Source organism: Nerophis ophidion, linkage group LG28 (assembly GCF_033978795.1).
Source record: "Nerophis ophidion isolate RoL-2023_Sa linkage group LG28, RoL_Noph_v1.0, whole genome shotgun sequence".
In the NCBI taxonomy this organism is placed as follows: domain Eukaryota; kingdom Metazoa; phylum Chordata; class Actinopteri; order Syngnathiformes; family Syngnathidae; genus Nerophis; species Nerophis ophidion.
Window position 1 is genome coordinate 24,924,757 of NC_084638.1, and position 14,218 is coordinate 24,938,974.

The 14,218-nt window shown below is 39.9% G+C and overlaps 1 protein-coding gene across 1 annotated transcript in view; it reads right to left on the reverse strand.

The window, feature by feature from the left end:
- Positions 1-442: 442 nt before the first annotated feature.
- Positions 443-14,218, reverse strand: part of LOC133544988 (zinc finger protein OZF-like) — a 17,844-nt gene continuing 4,068 nt past the window's right edge. The window contains exon 2 of the mRNA XM_061890262.1: positions 443-3,954. Within this exon, the coding sequence (XP_061746246.1) occupies positions 2,507-3,954 (1,448 nt within the window). The 3' untranslated portion in view covers positions 443-2,506. The remainder of the gene's footprint in view (positions 3,955-14,218) is intronic.

Consider the following 14,218-nt stretch of genomic DNA (forward strand, 5'->3'; position numbering starts at 1 on the left):
AGCGCTATACAAGTACAACCCATTTATCATTTATCATTAAGGTGTGTGAAGATGCCAGGACAAAGACTGAAAAAGAATGACTTAAATAATAGCTTTGATGATTAGTGAAAACAGGTGTGAGGCTGAGGACAGGCACGTGACATGACAGGTGAAAACTAATGGTGCCAAGACAGACCTAAATGTCCAAAAAACCAAACATGGCAAAAACCAAAACATAATCTTACAGGCGTGACAGCCACGTGTTACAACAGCGTGGCTTCGTAGTAAAAGAGTGCGGGTACTTTCCTGGCCCGCCTGCAGTCCAGACCTGTCTCCCATGGAAAATGTGTGGCGCATTATGAAGCGTAAAATACGGCAGCAGAGACCCCCGGACTGAAGCTATACATAAAACAAGAATGGTAAAGAATTCCACTTTCAAAGCTTCAACAATTAGTTTCCTCAGTTCCCAAACGTTTATTGAGTGTTGTTAAAAGAAAAGGTGATGTAACACAGTGGTGAACATGCCCTTTCCCAACTACTTTGGCACGTGTTGCAGCTATGAAATTCTAAGTTAATTATTATTTGCAAAAAAATAAATAAAAGTTTATGAGTTTGAACATCAAATATCTTGTCTTTGTAGTGCATTCAACTGAATATGGGTTGAAAAGGATTTGCAAATCATTGTATTCCGTTTATATTTACATTTAACACAACTTCCCAACTCATATGGAAAAGGGGTTTGTATTTACACATACATAAATACATACATACATACATACACATGCTGTGCCATGACATTAATTTAATTGATCATTTAATAATACAATGGCAATTAGCATAACAACAGTGTTTGATTGTCGAATAACACTTTGATCATCTTACCCAAGACTTACGAATACAACATTACAAGTTTTCTTATCCTGAAAGAACAGACGTTTAAAAGGCAAACATTTATCCATGTAAGTATGTAAAAGCTGCTGACATATGTATGACTAAGAAGCAGCTGGAGGGACAAAACCGTGGAAGGCCAGTCTCCAAGGTAAATACTGTACATTCATGTTGTTATGTTCAGTGGTTCACTTTACTCTACGTGAAAAGCAAGGTAGAAACGGTGCAGCTGGGGAGTGCACGGGAAACCTGCCAATACAGGCGCAAGCGAAACAACGATCAGGAAGCAAGGGCAAGCAACGATCCAGCACTGACCAAAGGACAGGGCTGGCATAAAAAGGAGCCTGACTGGCAACTTGGAACTGGGGTGCCCAGATTGCCAATCAGAGACAAGTGAACCAATTGACCAATTAAAAAAATAGACTTGTTTTTTTGTTGACCGTCTCAAAGATTCAGAGCATTATTTATGAAAAAACAGATATTTTATTCTACAAGGTCACATGAAAAGGATACAGCACTGGTTTAAAATTGCTAGTACAAACAAAAATGTCTATCACAAAAAAAGTATTGTGTACAGGGGTGGGGGTGGAGGGGGGAGTAGACAGCACAGACCACAAGGGGGCATAGTATTAAACTTTATGATGTATTATATACCATCATCGGTGGTCACTTGAAGTGAGTATGACGGTCCTCCTGGTAGGCGGGTATCCCTTTATGGAAGATGCCTGTGTGGGACTTTGTTTGACGTGGGGACACTGGTGTGCACACAGTCACCACATGATCCCGGGTCAGGGTCCAGTGGCATGGAGTCCAAGGCGACGGGGGACCCTTTTCTTCTGCAGCCTTCATCCGCCATCCCAGCCGTTGTGACACTCCATAAGGTTGTATGGTGGTTCATACATCTACCGCCTTTCGCCTGCTCCGCCGTTGAGGTCTTCACCGCATCCCTGGCTAAGGGGCAGTCAGGTACTAGGCCTTTTCCAAGGGCCACCTGGGGTAACAGTAGTAAAGGGGTTAACCTCCTAGTGCCCCAAGACCCCATAGAGGAGCCTCCACTGCCGGATGCACTTTAACTTCATGCCCAGGACAGGCATTGTATTTTATATACATATATACATTATGTATATATAAATATACATATATACATGTATATATATGTAAATATATATATATATATATATAAGTGTGGAGATTAGCTGTTGAGTGTTACCAGTAGTGTTGAGCGAGGGGCGGAAGATCAGGAGGGACAAGGCAGAGTTTGGGAGGTCCGTGAGCAGGAAGGAAGTCGTGAAGGGGCTAAAGCAGGGCGAAGAAAGTCCGTGTCCAAGCGAGAGGTCGAGATCCAAGAGGCAGTCAGGGAAGCAGAGTAAAGGCGGGGTGAGACGAGGCGCACAGCTGGAAATTCGGAAACGAAGGGGTAGTGTACTTGAACAGAAGACTACGTTCTGACCCGGAAAAGCAGGTTGTGCCGGCTTTTGAAGGCAGAACCTCTGATCAACTTCAGACTATTTTACATATTTTCAAGTTTGCTATTGAGGTGAAAAGTCACTAAAGGGAACTTTGTTTGATTGTCAGGAAGGTAGTTTGCGTCATAACAAAATAAAACTAAAGTCTGGTTGAATATCAGTGCCAGGACATGTCAGAAATTGGTTAAGGAACAAGTGATCACATTTCGGTGTTGGTCCTGATCAGCATCCGGATCCTGGTTGAGGTCCGCGGAGCGCTTTTCTATTTTACTGCCAGCACACTGGTGTTTGTTGAGTTGGTACTGGTGATAGAATCTTTCGTCACACACACTGCAACTCAGCACTTTCCCCCCAGTGTGTATTCTCGTGTGAGACCTCAAATTGCTCTTCATTGCAAAACACAGACCACAGGTTGTACAGGAGAATGGTTTTTCTCCGGTGTGCATTCTCATGTGGATTTTCAAATAATCCCCTCGGTTGAATTTGGCATCACACACAGAACAGGAAAAAGGTTTTTCTCCAGTGTGCGTTCTGGTGTGCAATTTCAGTCGGTCACTCCTGGTAAAACATAAGCCGCAGGTTGAGCAGGAAAAAGGTTTTTCCCCAGTGTGTTTCCTCGTGTGATCTGTCAAACGATCCTTCCTTGAAAAACGCATGCCGCAGGTTGCGCAGGAATAAGGTTTTTCTCCAGTGTGCGTTCTGGTGTGCTCTTTCAATTGGTTCCTCCGAGAATAACATAAGCCACAGGTTGAGCAGGAAAAAAGTTTTTCCCCGGTGTGTTTCTTTGTGTGGTCTTTCAAACTGTCCTTCCTTGAAAAACGCATGCCGCAGGTTTCGCAGGAAAAAGGTTTTTCTGCCATGTGTGTTGTCATGTGCTTGTTCAAACTGTTCTTTCTAGGAAAGTCCTTCCCACACACCGAACAGACAAATAGTTTCACTCCAGGGTGCCTTCTCATATGTCTTTTCAAACTTTCGGTCCTTGTGAAAAGTACGCCGCACAATGAACAAGAAGAAGGTTTCTCTTGAGTGTGTATTATGGCGTGTTTAATCAGGTCTGCTTTTACGCTGAATACTTGACTGCACGCCGAGCACGGGAACGGTTTCTCTCCGGTGTGATTTTTCATGTGTCTGTTTAGGGACTTTTTGAGGCCAAAACTTTTGTCACAGTGAGGACATTTCCAGGGAGGGCTGTCCGGGTCCCATGTCTTGTCATCTTTAGAGTCTTCATCATCAGTGTCAGGAGAGTAAGACGTGTCCTCACTATCAGTTTTAGAAGAGTGTGAGGTTGTGTCCTCACTATCTGATGGTGGAGCTGAGATCTTGTCTGCTTGTGATCCTCCACAGTGGTCTCCATCAGCTTCTGTTGTCATGTGTTGAGTTGGAGGCTCCGCCTCTCTCTTCTCCTCACTTTCACCTTTGACCTCATCATCTTCACCCTTCACAGGGACACCAGTCGCTGGGGACTCCGCCCGTCCTTCAATATGCTCTCCCTCCTGACTGATGCCGTGTTCCTCCACTTCCTCTTTAATGTTCAGGGGCTGTGGTACCTCTTCTTCCTCTTTTATGCACAAGGGTGGTGGTTCTTCCTCCCGCAGGTGGACAAGATGTTCATCAGCGACGTCTGCGGGACACGAGAAGACAAACGCGTGCTTTAGAGAAGGCCAGTTTTGCTCAGTCACATGAGACATTGTCCGGCACCAACATACAGTCGCCATCAAAAGTTTACATACACTTGTAAGGAACATAATTCTGTCCACACAACTTTCCTCCAGAAGGTCGGATCTTTGTCCATGTGATGTCAGATGAAACACAAATGGAGCTGTTTGGCCACAATACGCAACAATATGTTTGGAGGAGAAATAGAGAGGCCTTTAATCCCAGGAACACCAGGCCCACCGTCAAGAATGGTGGTGGTAGTATTATGCTGTGGGCCAGTTTTGCTGCCAATGGAACTGGTGCTTTAAATGGGACAATGAAAAAGGAGGATTACCTCCAAATCCTTCAGGACAAGCTAAAATTATCAGCCCAGATGTTGGGTCTTGGATACCGTTGGGTGATAAAGTGACACTACACTTTATGATAGTTAAACTACACGTTATGATAGTGACATTAAACTTTGTGATAGTGACACTACACTTTTTTGATTGTGACACTAAACTTTATGATGGTGAAACTACACTTTGTGACAGTGACACTACACTTTATGATGGTGACACTAACTTTATGATGGTGAAACTAACTTTATGATGGTGAAACTACACTTTGTGGTAGTAACACTACACTTTATGACAGTAACACTACACTTTTGTGATGGTTACACTAAGCTTTGATAGTGACACCAAACTTTATGATGGTGACACTAAACTTTATGATAGTGACACTACACTTAATGATAGTGACACTACACTTAATGATAGTGACACTACACTTTGATAGTGATACTAAACTTTATGATAGTGAAATTACACTTTATGATGGTGACATTACACCTTATGATAGTGACACTAAAGTTAAAGTTAAAGTAGCAGTGATTGTCACACACACACACACACACACACACACACACACACACACACACACACACACACACACACACACACACACACACACACACACACACACACACACGCGCACACTAGGTGTGGTAAAATTATTCTCTACATTTGACCCATCACCCTTGGTCACCCTCTGGGAGGTGAGGGGAGCAGTGAGCAGCAGGGGTGGCCGCGCCCGGGAATCATTTTTGGCGATTTAACCCCAAATTCCAACCCTTGATGCTGAGTGCCAAGCAGGGAGGTAATGGCTTCCAATTTTATAGTCTTTGGTATGACTCCACACTGTGATAGTGACACTACACTTTATGATGGAGACATTACACTTTGTGATAGTGACAATTCTCTTTATGATGGTGACGTTACACTTTGTGATAGTGACACTACACTTTATGATAGTGACATTACACTTTGTGATAGTGACACTATACATTGTGATAGACACTACACTTTATTATAGTGACATACTTTATGATAGTGACACTACACTTTATGATAGTGACACTACACTTTATGATGGTGACATTACACTTTGTGATAGTGGCACTACACTTTATGATGGAGACATTACACTTTGTGATAGAGACATAACACTTTGTGACAGTTGGCACTACACTTTGTGATAGTGACACTACACTTTATTATAGTGACAATTCTCTTTATGATGGTGACGTTACACTTTGTGATAGTGACACTACATTTTATGATAGTGACATTACACTTTGTGATAGTGACACTATACATTGTGATAGTGACACTACACTTTATTATAGTGACACTACACTTTATTATAGTGACAATTCTCTTTATGATGGTGACGTAACACTTTGTGATAGTGACACTACATTTTATGATAGTGACATTACACTTTGTGATAGTGACACTATACATTGTGATAGACACTACACTTTATTATAGTGACATACTTTATGATAGTGACACTACACTTTACGATAGTGACACTATACATTGTGATAGTGACACTACACTTTATTACAGTGACACTATACATTGTGATAGTGACACTACACTTTATTATAATGACATACTTTATGATAGTGACACTACACTTTACGATAGTGACACTATACATTGTGATGGTGACACTACACTTTATTACAGTGACACTATACATTGTGATAGTGACACTACACTTTATTATAATGACATACTTTATGATAGTGACACTATACATTGTGATAGTGACACTACACTTTATTAAAGTGACATACTTTATGATAGTGACACTACACTTTATGATGGAGACATTACACTTTGTGATAGTTGGCACTACACTTTGTGATAGTGACACTACACTTTATGATAGTGACAATTCTCTTTATGATGGTGACGTTACACTTTGTGATAGTGACACTACACTTTATGATAGTGACATTACACTTTGTGATAGTGACACTATACATTGTGATAGACACTACACTTTATTATAGTGACATACTTTATGATAGTGACACTACACTTTATGATAGTGACACTACACTTTATGATGGTGACATTACACTTTGTGATAGTGGCACTACACTTTATGATGGAGACATTACACTTTGTGATAGAGACATAACACTTTGTGACAGTTGGCACTACACTTTGTGATAGTGACACTACACTTTATTATAGTGACAATTCTCTTTATGATGGTGACGTTACACTTTGTGATAGTGACACTACATTTTATGATAGTGACATTACACTTTGTGATAGTGACACTATACATTGTGATAGTGACACTACACTTTATTATAGTGACACTACACTTTATTATAGTGACAATTCTCTTTATGATGGTGACGTAACACTTTGTGATAGTGACACTACATTTTATGATAGTGACATTACACTTTGTGATAGTGACACTATACATTGTGATAGACACTACACTTTATTATAGTGACATACTTTATGATAGTGACACTACACTTTACAATAGTGACACTATACATTGTGATAGTGACACTACACTTTATTACAGTGACACTATACATTGTGATAGTGACACTACACTTTATTATAATGACATACTTTATGATAGTGACACTACACTTTACGATAGTGACACTATACATTGTGATGGTGACACTACACTTTATTACAGTGACACTATACATTGTGATAGTGACACTACACTTTATTATAATGACATACTTTATGATAGTGACACTATACATTGTGATAGTGACACTACACTTTATTAAAGTGACATACTTTATGATAGTGACACTACACTTTATGATGGAGACATTACACTTTGTGATAGTTGGCACTACACTTTGTGATAGTGACACTACACTTTATGATAGTGACAATTCTCTTTATGATGGTGACGTTACACTTTGTGATAGTGACACTACACTTTATGATAGTGACATTACACTTTGTGATAGTGACACTATACATTGTGATAGACACTACACTTTATTATAATGACATACTTTATGATAGTGACACTACACTTTATGATAGTGACACTACACTTTATGATGGTGACATTACACTTTGTGATAGTAGCACTACACTTTATGATGGAGACATTACACTTTGTGATAGAGACATAACACTTTGTGACAGTTGGCACTACACTTTGTGATAGTGACACTACACTTTATTATAGTAACAATTCTCTTTATGATGGTGACGTTACACTTTGTGATAGTGACACTACATTTTATGATAGTGACATTACACTTTGTGATAGTGACACTATACATTGTGATAGTGACACTACACTTTATTATAGTGACACTACACTTTATTATAGTGACAATTCTCTTTATGATGGTGACGTAACACTTTGTGATAGTGACACTACATTTTATGATAGTGACATTACACTTTGTGATAGTGACACTATACATTGTGATGGACACTACACTTTATTATAGTGACATACTTTATGATAGTGACACTACACTTTACGATAGTGACACTACACTTTATTACAGTGACACTATACATTGTGATAGTGACACTACACTTTATTATAATGACATACTTTATGATAGTGACACTACACTTTACGATAGTGACACTATACATTGTGATGGTGACACTACACTTTATTACAGTGACACTATACATTGTGATAGTGACACTACACTTTATTATAATGACATACTTTATGATAGTGACACTACACTTTACGATAGTGACACTATACATTGTGATGGTGACACTACACTTTATTACAGTGACACTATACATTGTGATAGTGACACTACACTTTATTATAATGACATACTTTATGATAGTGACACTACACTTTACGATAGTGACACTATACATTGTGATGGTGACACTACACTTTATTACAGTGACACTATACATTGTGATAGTGACACTACACTTTATTATAATGACATACTTTATGATAGTGACACTATACAATGTGATAGTGACACTATACATTGTGATAGTGACACTACACTTTATTAAAGTGACATACTTTATGATAGTGACACTACACTTTATGATGGAGACATTACACTTTGTGATAGTTGGCACTACACTTTGTGATAGTGACACTACACTTTATGATATTGACAATTCTCTTTATGATGGTGACGTTACACTTTGTGATAGTGACACTACACTTTATGATAGTGACATTACACTTTGTGATAGTGACACTATACATTGTGATAGACACTACACTTTATTATAGTGACATACTTTATGATAGTGACACTACACTTTATGATAGTGACACTACACTTTATGATGGTGACATTACACTTTGTGATAGTGGCACTACACTTTATGGAGACATTACACTTTGTGATAGAGACATAACACTTTGTGACAGTTGGCACTACACTTTATTATAGTGACAATTCTCTTTATGATGGTGACGTTACACTTTGTGATAGTGACACTACATTTTATGATAGTGACATTACACTTTGTGGTAGTGACACTATACATTGTGATAGTGACACTACACTTTATTATAGTGACACTACACTTTATTATAGTGACAATTCTCTTTATGATGGTGACGTAACACTTTGTGATAGTGACACTACATTTTATGATAGTGACATTACACTTTGTGATAGTGACACTATACATTGTGATAGACACTACACTTTATTATAGTGACATACTTTATGATAGTGACACTACACTTTACGATAGTGACACTATACATTGTGATAGTGACACTACACTTTATTACAGTGACACTATACATTGTGATAGTGACACTACACTTTATTATAATAACATACTTTATGATAGTGACACTATACATTGTGATAGTGACACTACACTTTATTAAAGTGACATACTTTATGATAGTGACACTACACTTTATGATAGTGACATTTCACTTCATGATAGTGACATTACACTTTACTATAGTGACACTACACTTTATTATCATGACATATTTGACGTGACACTACAATTAATGATGGTGACACTACACTCTATCCTAGTGACACTACACTCTATCCTAGTGACACTACACTCTATCATAGTGACACTACACTATCATAGTGACACTACACTATCATAGTGACAATACACTATCATAGTGACAATACACTATCATAGTGACACTACACTCTATCATAGTGACAATACACTCTATCATAGAGACAATACACTCTATCATAGAGACAATACACTCTATCATAGTGACAATACACTCTATCATAGTGACAATACACTCCATCATAGTGACAATACACTATCATAGTGACACTACACTATCAGTGACACTACACTCTATCATAGTGACAATATACTCTATCATAGTGACAATATACTCTATCATAGTGACACTACACTCTATCATAGTGACACTACACTATCATAGTGACACTACACTATCATAGTGACACTACACTCTATCATAGTGACACTACACTCCATCATAGTGACACTACACTCTATCATAGTGACACTACACTCTATCATAGTGACACTACACTCCATCATAGTGACACTACACTATCTATCATAGTGACACTACACTATCTATCATAGTGACACTACACTATCTATCATAGTGACACTACACTATCTATCATAGTGACACTACACTATCTATCATAGTGACACTACACTATCTATCATAGTGACACTACACTATCTATCATAGTGACACTACACTCTATCATAGTGACACTACAGGGGTCTCAAACAGATAGTACAACTCTTAGTATCTTATAAGTGTTCAGTTCAGACATAATGCTTCCATTTATTAAGAAGGAAGTTACTCACTGACGGTTAGTAACACTGTTTATTTCTTTAATGACCAAAAAAGCCGTTGTTTATTATTGCATTTTGGGCAAGTGGAAGTCTAGCGGTGTTTGGCTTGATAATCATGGCGGACCAACGACACCGACTTTGCTGCGGAGATTTCCCCTCGGAGTAAACGGAGCCAAGCGCTTGGTTTAAGCTCATTTTCCCTCACTTCCTGCCGTGTGTTTAAGAGACGCTGCTGTGTTTAGATGGAGACAGGTGTGGACAATATTGGAGACTTTTGTCCCCACACTCAAAGTATACAGCGAAGGAGAAAACTATTTGATGTTTTGCAGCAGGCCACAACTTCTCACAATACCCAGCAATATGTTTAGAGGAGAAAAGGTGAGGCCTTAAATCCCAGGAACACCATTACTACTGTCAAGCATGGTGGTGGTAGTATTATGCTCTGGGCCTGTTTTGCTGCCAATAGAACTGCTGCTTTACAGAGAGTACATGGGACAATGAAAAAGGAGGATTCCACCCGGAAATTAGGTCTCGGGCGCAGTTGGGTGTTCCAACAGGACAGTGACGTCAAAAGTGGCAAAACAATGGCTAAATCAGGCTACAATGGCCTTCCAAAGTCCTGACTTAAACATGTGGACAATGCTGAAGAAACAAGTCCATGTCAGAAACCAACACATTTAGCTGAACTGCACCAATTTTGTCAAGAAGAGTGGTCAAAAAATGTAAGCAGAAGCTTGTGGATGGCTACCAAAAGCACCTTATTGCCAAGGGACATGGAAGCAAATATTAACATTGCAGACTTTAAGCCATACTTTTTTTCCCCTACACTTTGATCCCCGTGGCTTAAAAAAACAGTGCGGCTAATTTATGGACTTTTCTTTGCTGACGGGCATCATGCAAATAGGTTTTATTTTGTTGGTGTTTTTTTTTTAAAGCAGACATTGAATAAGTGTGATATTGTTTGTGCCATGGTGCCATTTTTAGATGACTTTATTGCCCTTCTGTTTGGACTGAGCTTTAACCAGGAAGTTAGAATGCCATTGGGTCTTCTAGTCATCCGTAGCGTTTCTACTCGTATGGATTCTTCATCCATCACTCTAAGCAACGTTTGTAAGTTTTACAATATAACTAAAACAACTCTTACTTAACAAACCATCCCATGTGTGAGGTCTGCAAGAGTGTTGTCATGCATATTTGTACGTATTATCGCAATGAAAGGAAGCTAACATCATTAGCTAATATGTTAACAATTTTACAAGCGCCTGTGTTTGTATTATTAACTTACAATGGCATTATTTTTGTATTGTGTCAGTTTCACAAATCCTCAGTAAATTCGCCAAAACGCCACCGTGGAGTTATTCAGTCCGTTTAGCTGATTGGAGAGCTAGCTCGCGCAGCTAGTGGGTCCATGACAATGACATTTGTTTTGTTTAATCGGCCGTTTTACTGCCGCGTTACAGGAAATAAGGTATGTAAGTGCACATTTGCAAAATATTTATGCGTAAATAACTCATTTCACAACGAACATGTCTAAAATGTTTTGGGTGTCACTTAAATACCAGCACACTATATAGTCCGGAGAATACGCTAAATTATGCATATGAAATATAGATATTTGTTGTCGCATTTAGATGTATTGTCTGGTTATTTCCGCATAGTGTTCATGTTGTGGTGGCCGGGTGATGCTTGGAGGATGCTCCGGACTATGAGTGAGTACTGTAATCTACGGAAGAACTTAACTAAAGGCCACTGAAATGGTGACTAAATGGCTGTTATTTCATGTTTTGAAGGCTCTAATTGTAGATAATAACATATATTTTTCAAAGACTGTAAACAGTTTTTAATACTATATGAAAATATTCTATACAAGTCCAAGTTGAGATTTTGACAAAATGGTGGTGGGGGGGGGGGGGAAGGGTGCTGGTTATGGATAATAACTAAATTAATAATTCTAAAACGTTAACGTGAAAAATATTGTTTGATTAAAAATGTTTGCAGCACGAGGTAGCACAAACAATAGGGACAAGTTTGGGGAGGCTTTGGGGCTGGTAATGAATTATAACACATTAATCCATCCATCCATTTCTACCGCTTATTACCTTTTGGGGTCGCTGGCGCCTATCTCAGCTCCAATCGGGCGGAAGGCGGGGTATATAACACATTAATGACATACCAAATATAATTGGACAAACGAATGTTTGCATCACAATCCAGCAAAAAAACAAAAAAAATACCTATATATATATATATTTATATATGTATATATATATACACACATATATAAATATATACAGTGGGGCAAAAAAGTATTTAGTCAGCCACCGACGTGGTGAGTTTCTACCAAAAAGTTCTATTTTGGTTTCATCTGACCAAATGACATTCTCCCAATCCGCTGCTGTATCATCCATGTATCCATTTTGGTATAAACTCAACTCTTCATGTTTGGAGGAAGAAGAATACTGAGTTGCATCCCAAGAACACCATACCTACTGTGAAGCATGGGGGTGGAAACATCATGCTTTGGGGCTGTTTTTTCCGCTAAGGGGACAAGACGATTGATCCGTGTTAAGGAAAGAATGAATGGGGCCATGTATCGTGAGATTTTGAGCCAAAACCTCCTTCCATCAGTGAGAGCTTTGAATGGTTGACCAAATACTTATTTTCCACCATCATTTACAAATAAATTCTTTAAAATTCCTACAATGTGAATTCCTGGATTTTTTTTCACATTCTGTCTCTCACAGTTGAAGTGTACCTATGATGAAAATTACAGACCTCGGTCATTGTTTTAAGTGGGAGAACTTGCCCAATCGCTGGCTGACTAAATACTTTTTTGCCCCACTGTATATATATATATATATATATATATATATATATATATATGTATATATCCATTTTCTACCGCTTATTCCCTTTCGGGGTCGTTGGCGCCTATCTCAGCTACAATCGGGCGGAAGGCAGGGTACACCCTGGACAAGTCGCCACCTCATCGCAGGGCCAACACAGATAGACAGACAACATTCACACTCACATTCACACACTAGGGCCAATATAGTGTTGCCAATCAACCTATCCCCAGGTGCATGTCTTTGGAAGTGGGAGGAAGCCGGAGTACCCGGAGGGAACCCACGCATTCACGGGGAGAACATGCAAACTCCACACAGAAAGATCCCGAGCCTGGATTTGAACCCAGGACTGCAGGAACTTCGTATTGTGAGGCAGACGCACTAACCCCTCTGCCACCGTGAAGCCCATATATATATATATATATATATATATATATATATATATATATACATACACACATATACATGTATATACACACATTTACATACACATACATATACATTTATCTACATCCATCCATCCATCCATCTTTTTCCGCTTATCCGAGGTCCAGTCGCGGGGGCAGCAGCCTAAGCAGAAAAGTCAGACTTCCCTCTCCCAGCCACTTCATCCAGTTCCTCCCGGGAGATCCCGAGGCGTTCCCAGGCCAGCCGGGAGACAGTCTTCCCAACGTGTCCAGAGTCTTCCCCGTGGCCTCCTACCAGTCGGACGTGCCCGAAACACCTCCCTAGGGAGGCGTTCGGGTGGCATCCTGACCAGATGCCCTAACCACCTCATCTGGCTCCTCTCAATGTGGAGGAGCAGCGGCTTTACTTTGATTCCTCCCGGATGGCAGAGCTTCTCACTCTATCTCTAAGGGAGAGCCCCGCCACACGGCGGAGGAAACTCATTTGGGCCGTTTGTACCCGTGATCTTATCCTTTCGGTCATAACCCAAAGCTCATGACCATAGGTGAGGATGAGAACGTAGATCGACCGGTAAATTGAGGACTTTGCCTTCCGGCTCAGCTCCTTCACCACAATCGATACAGCGTCCGCATTACTGAAGACGCCGCGCATATCCACCTGTCGACCTCACCATCCACTCTTCCCTCACTCGTGACCAAGACTCCATGGTACTTGAACTCCTCCACTTGGGGCAGGGTCTCCTCCCCAACCCGGAGATGGCACTCCACCTTTTTCCGGGTGACTCAGACTTGGAGGTGCTGATTCTCATCCCAGTCGCTTCACACTCGGCTGCGAACCGATCCAGTGA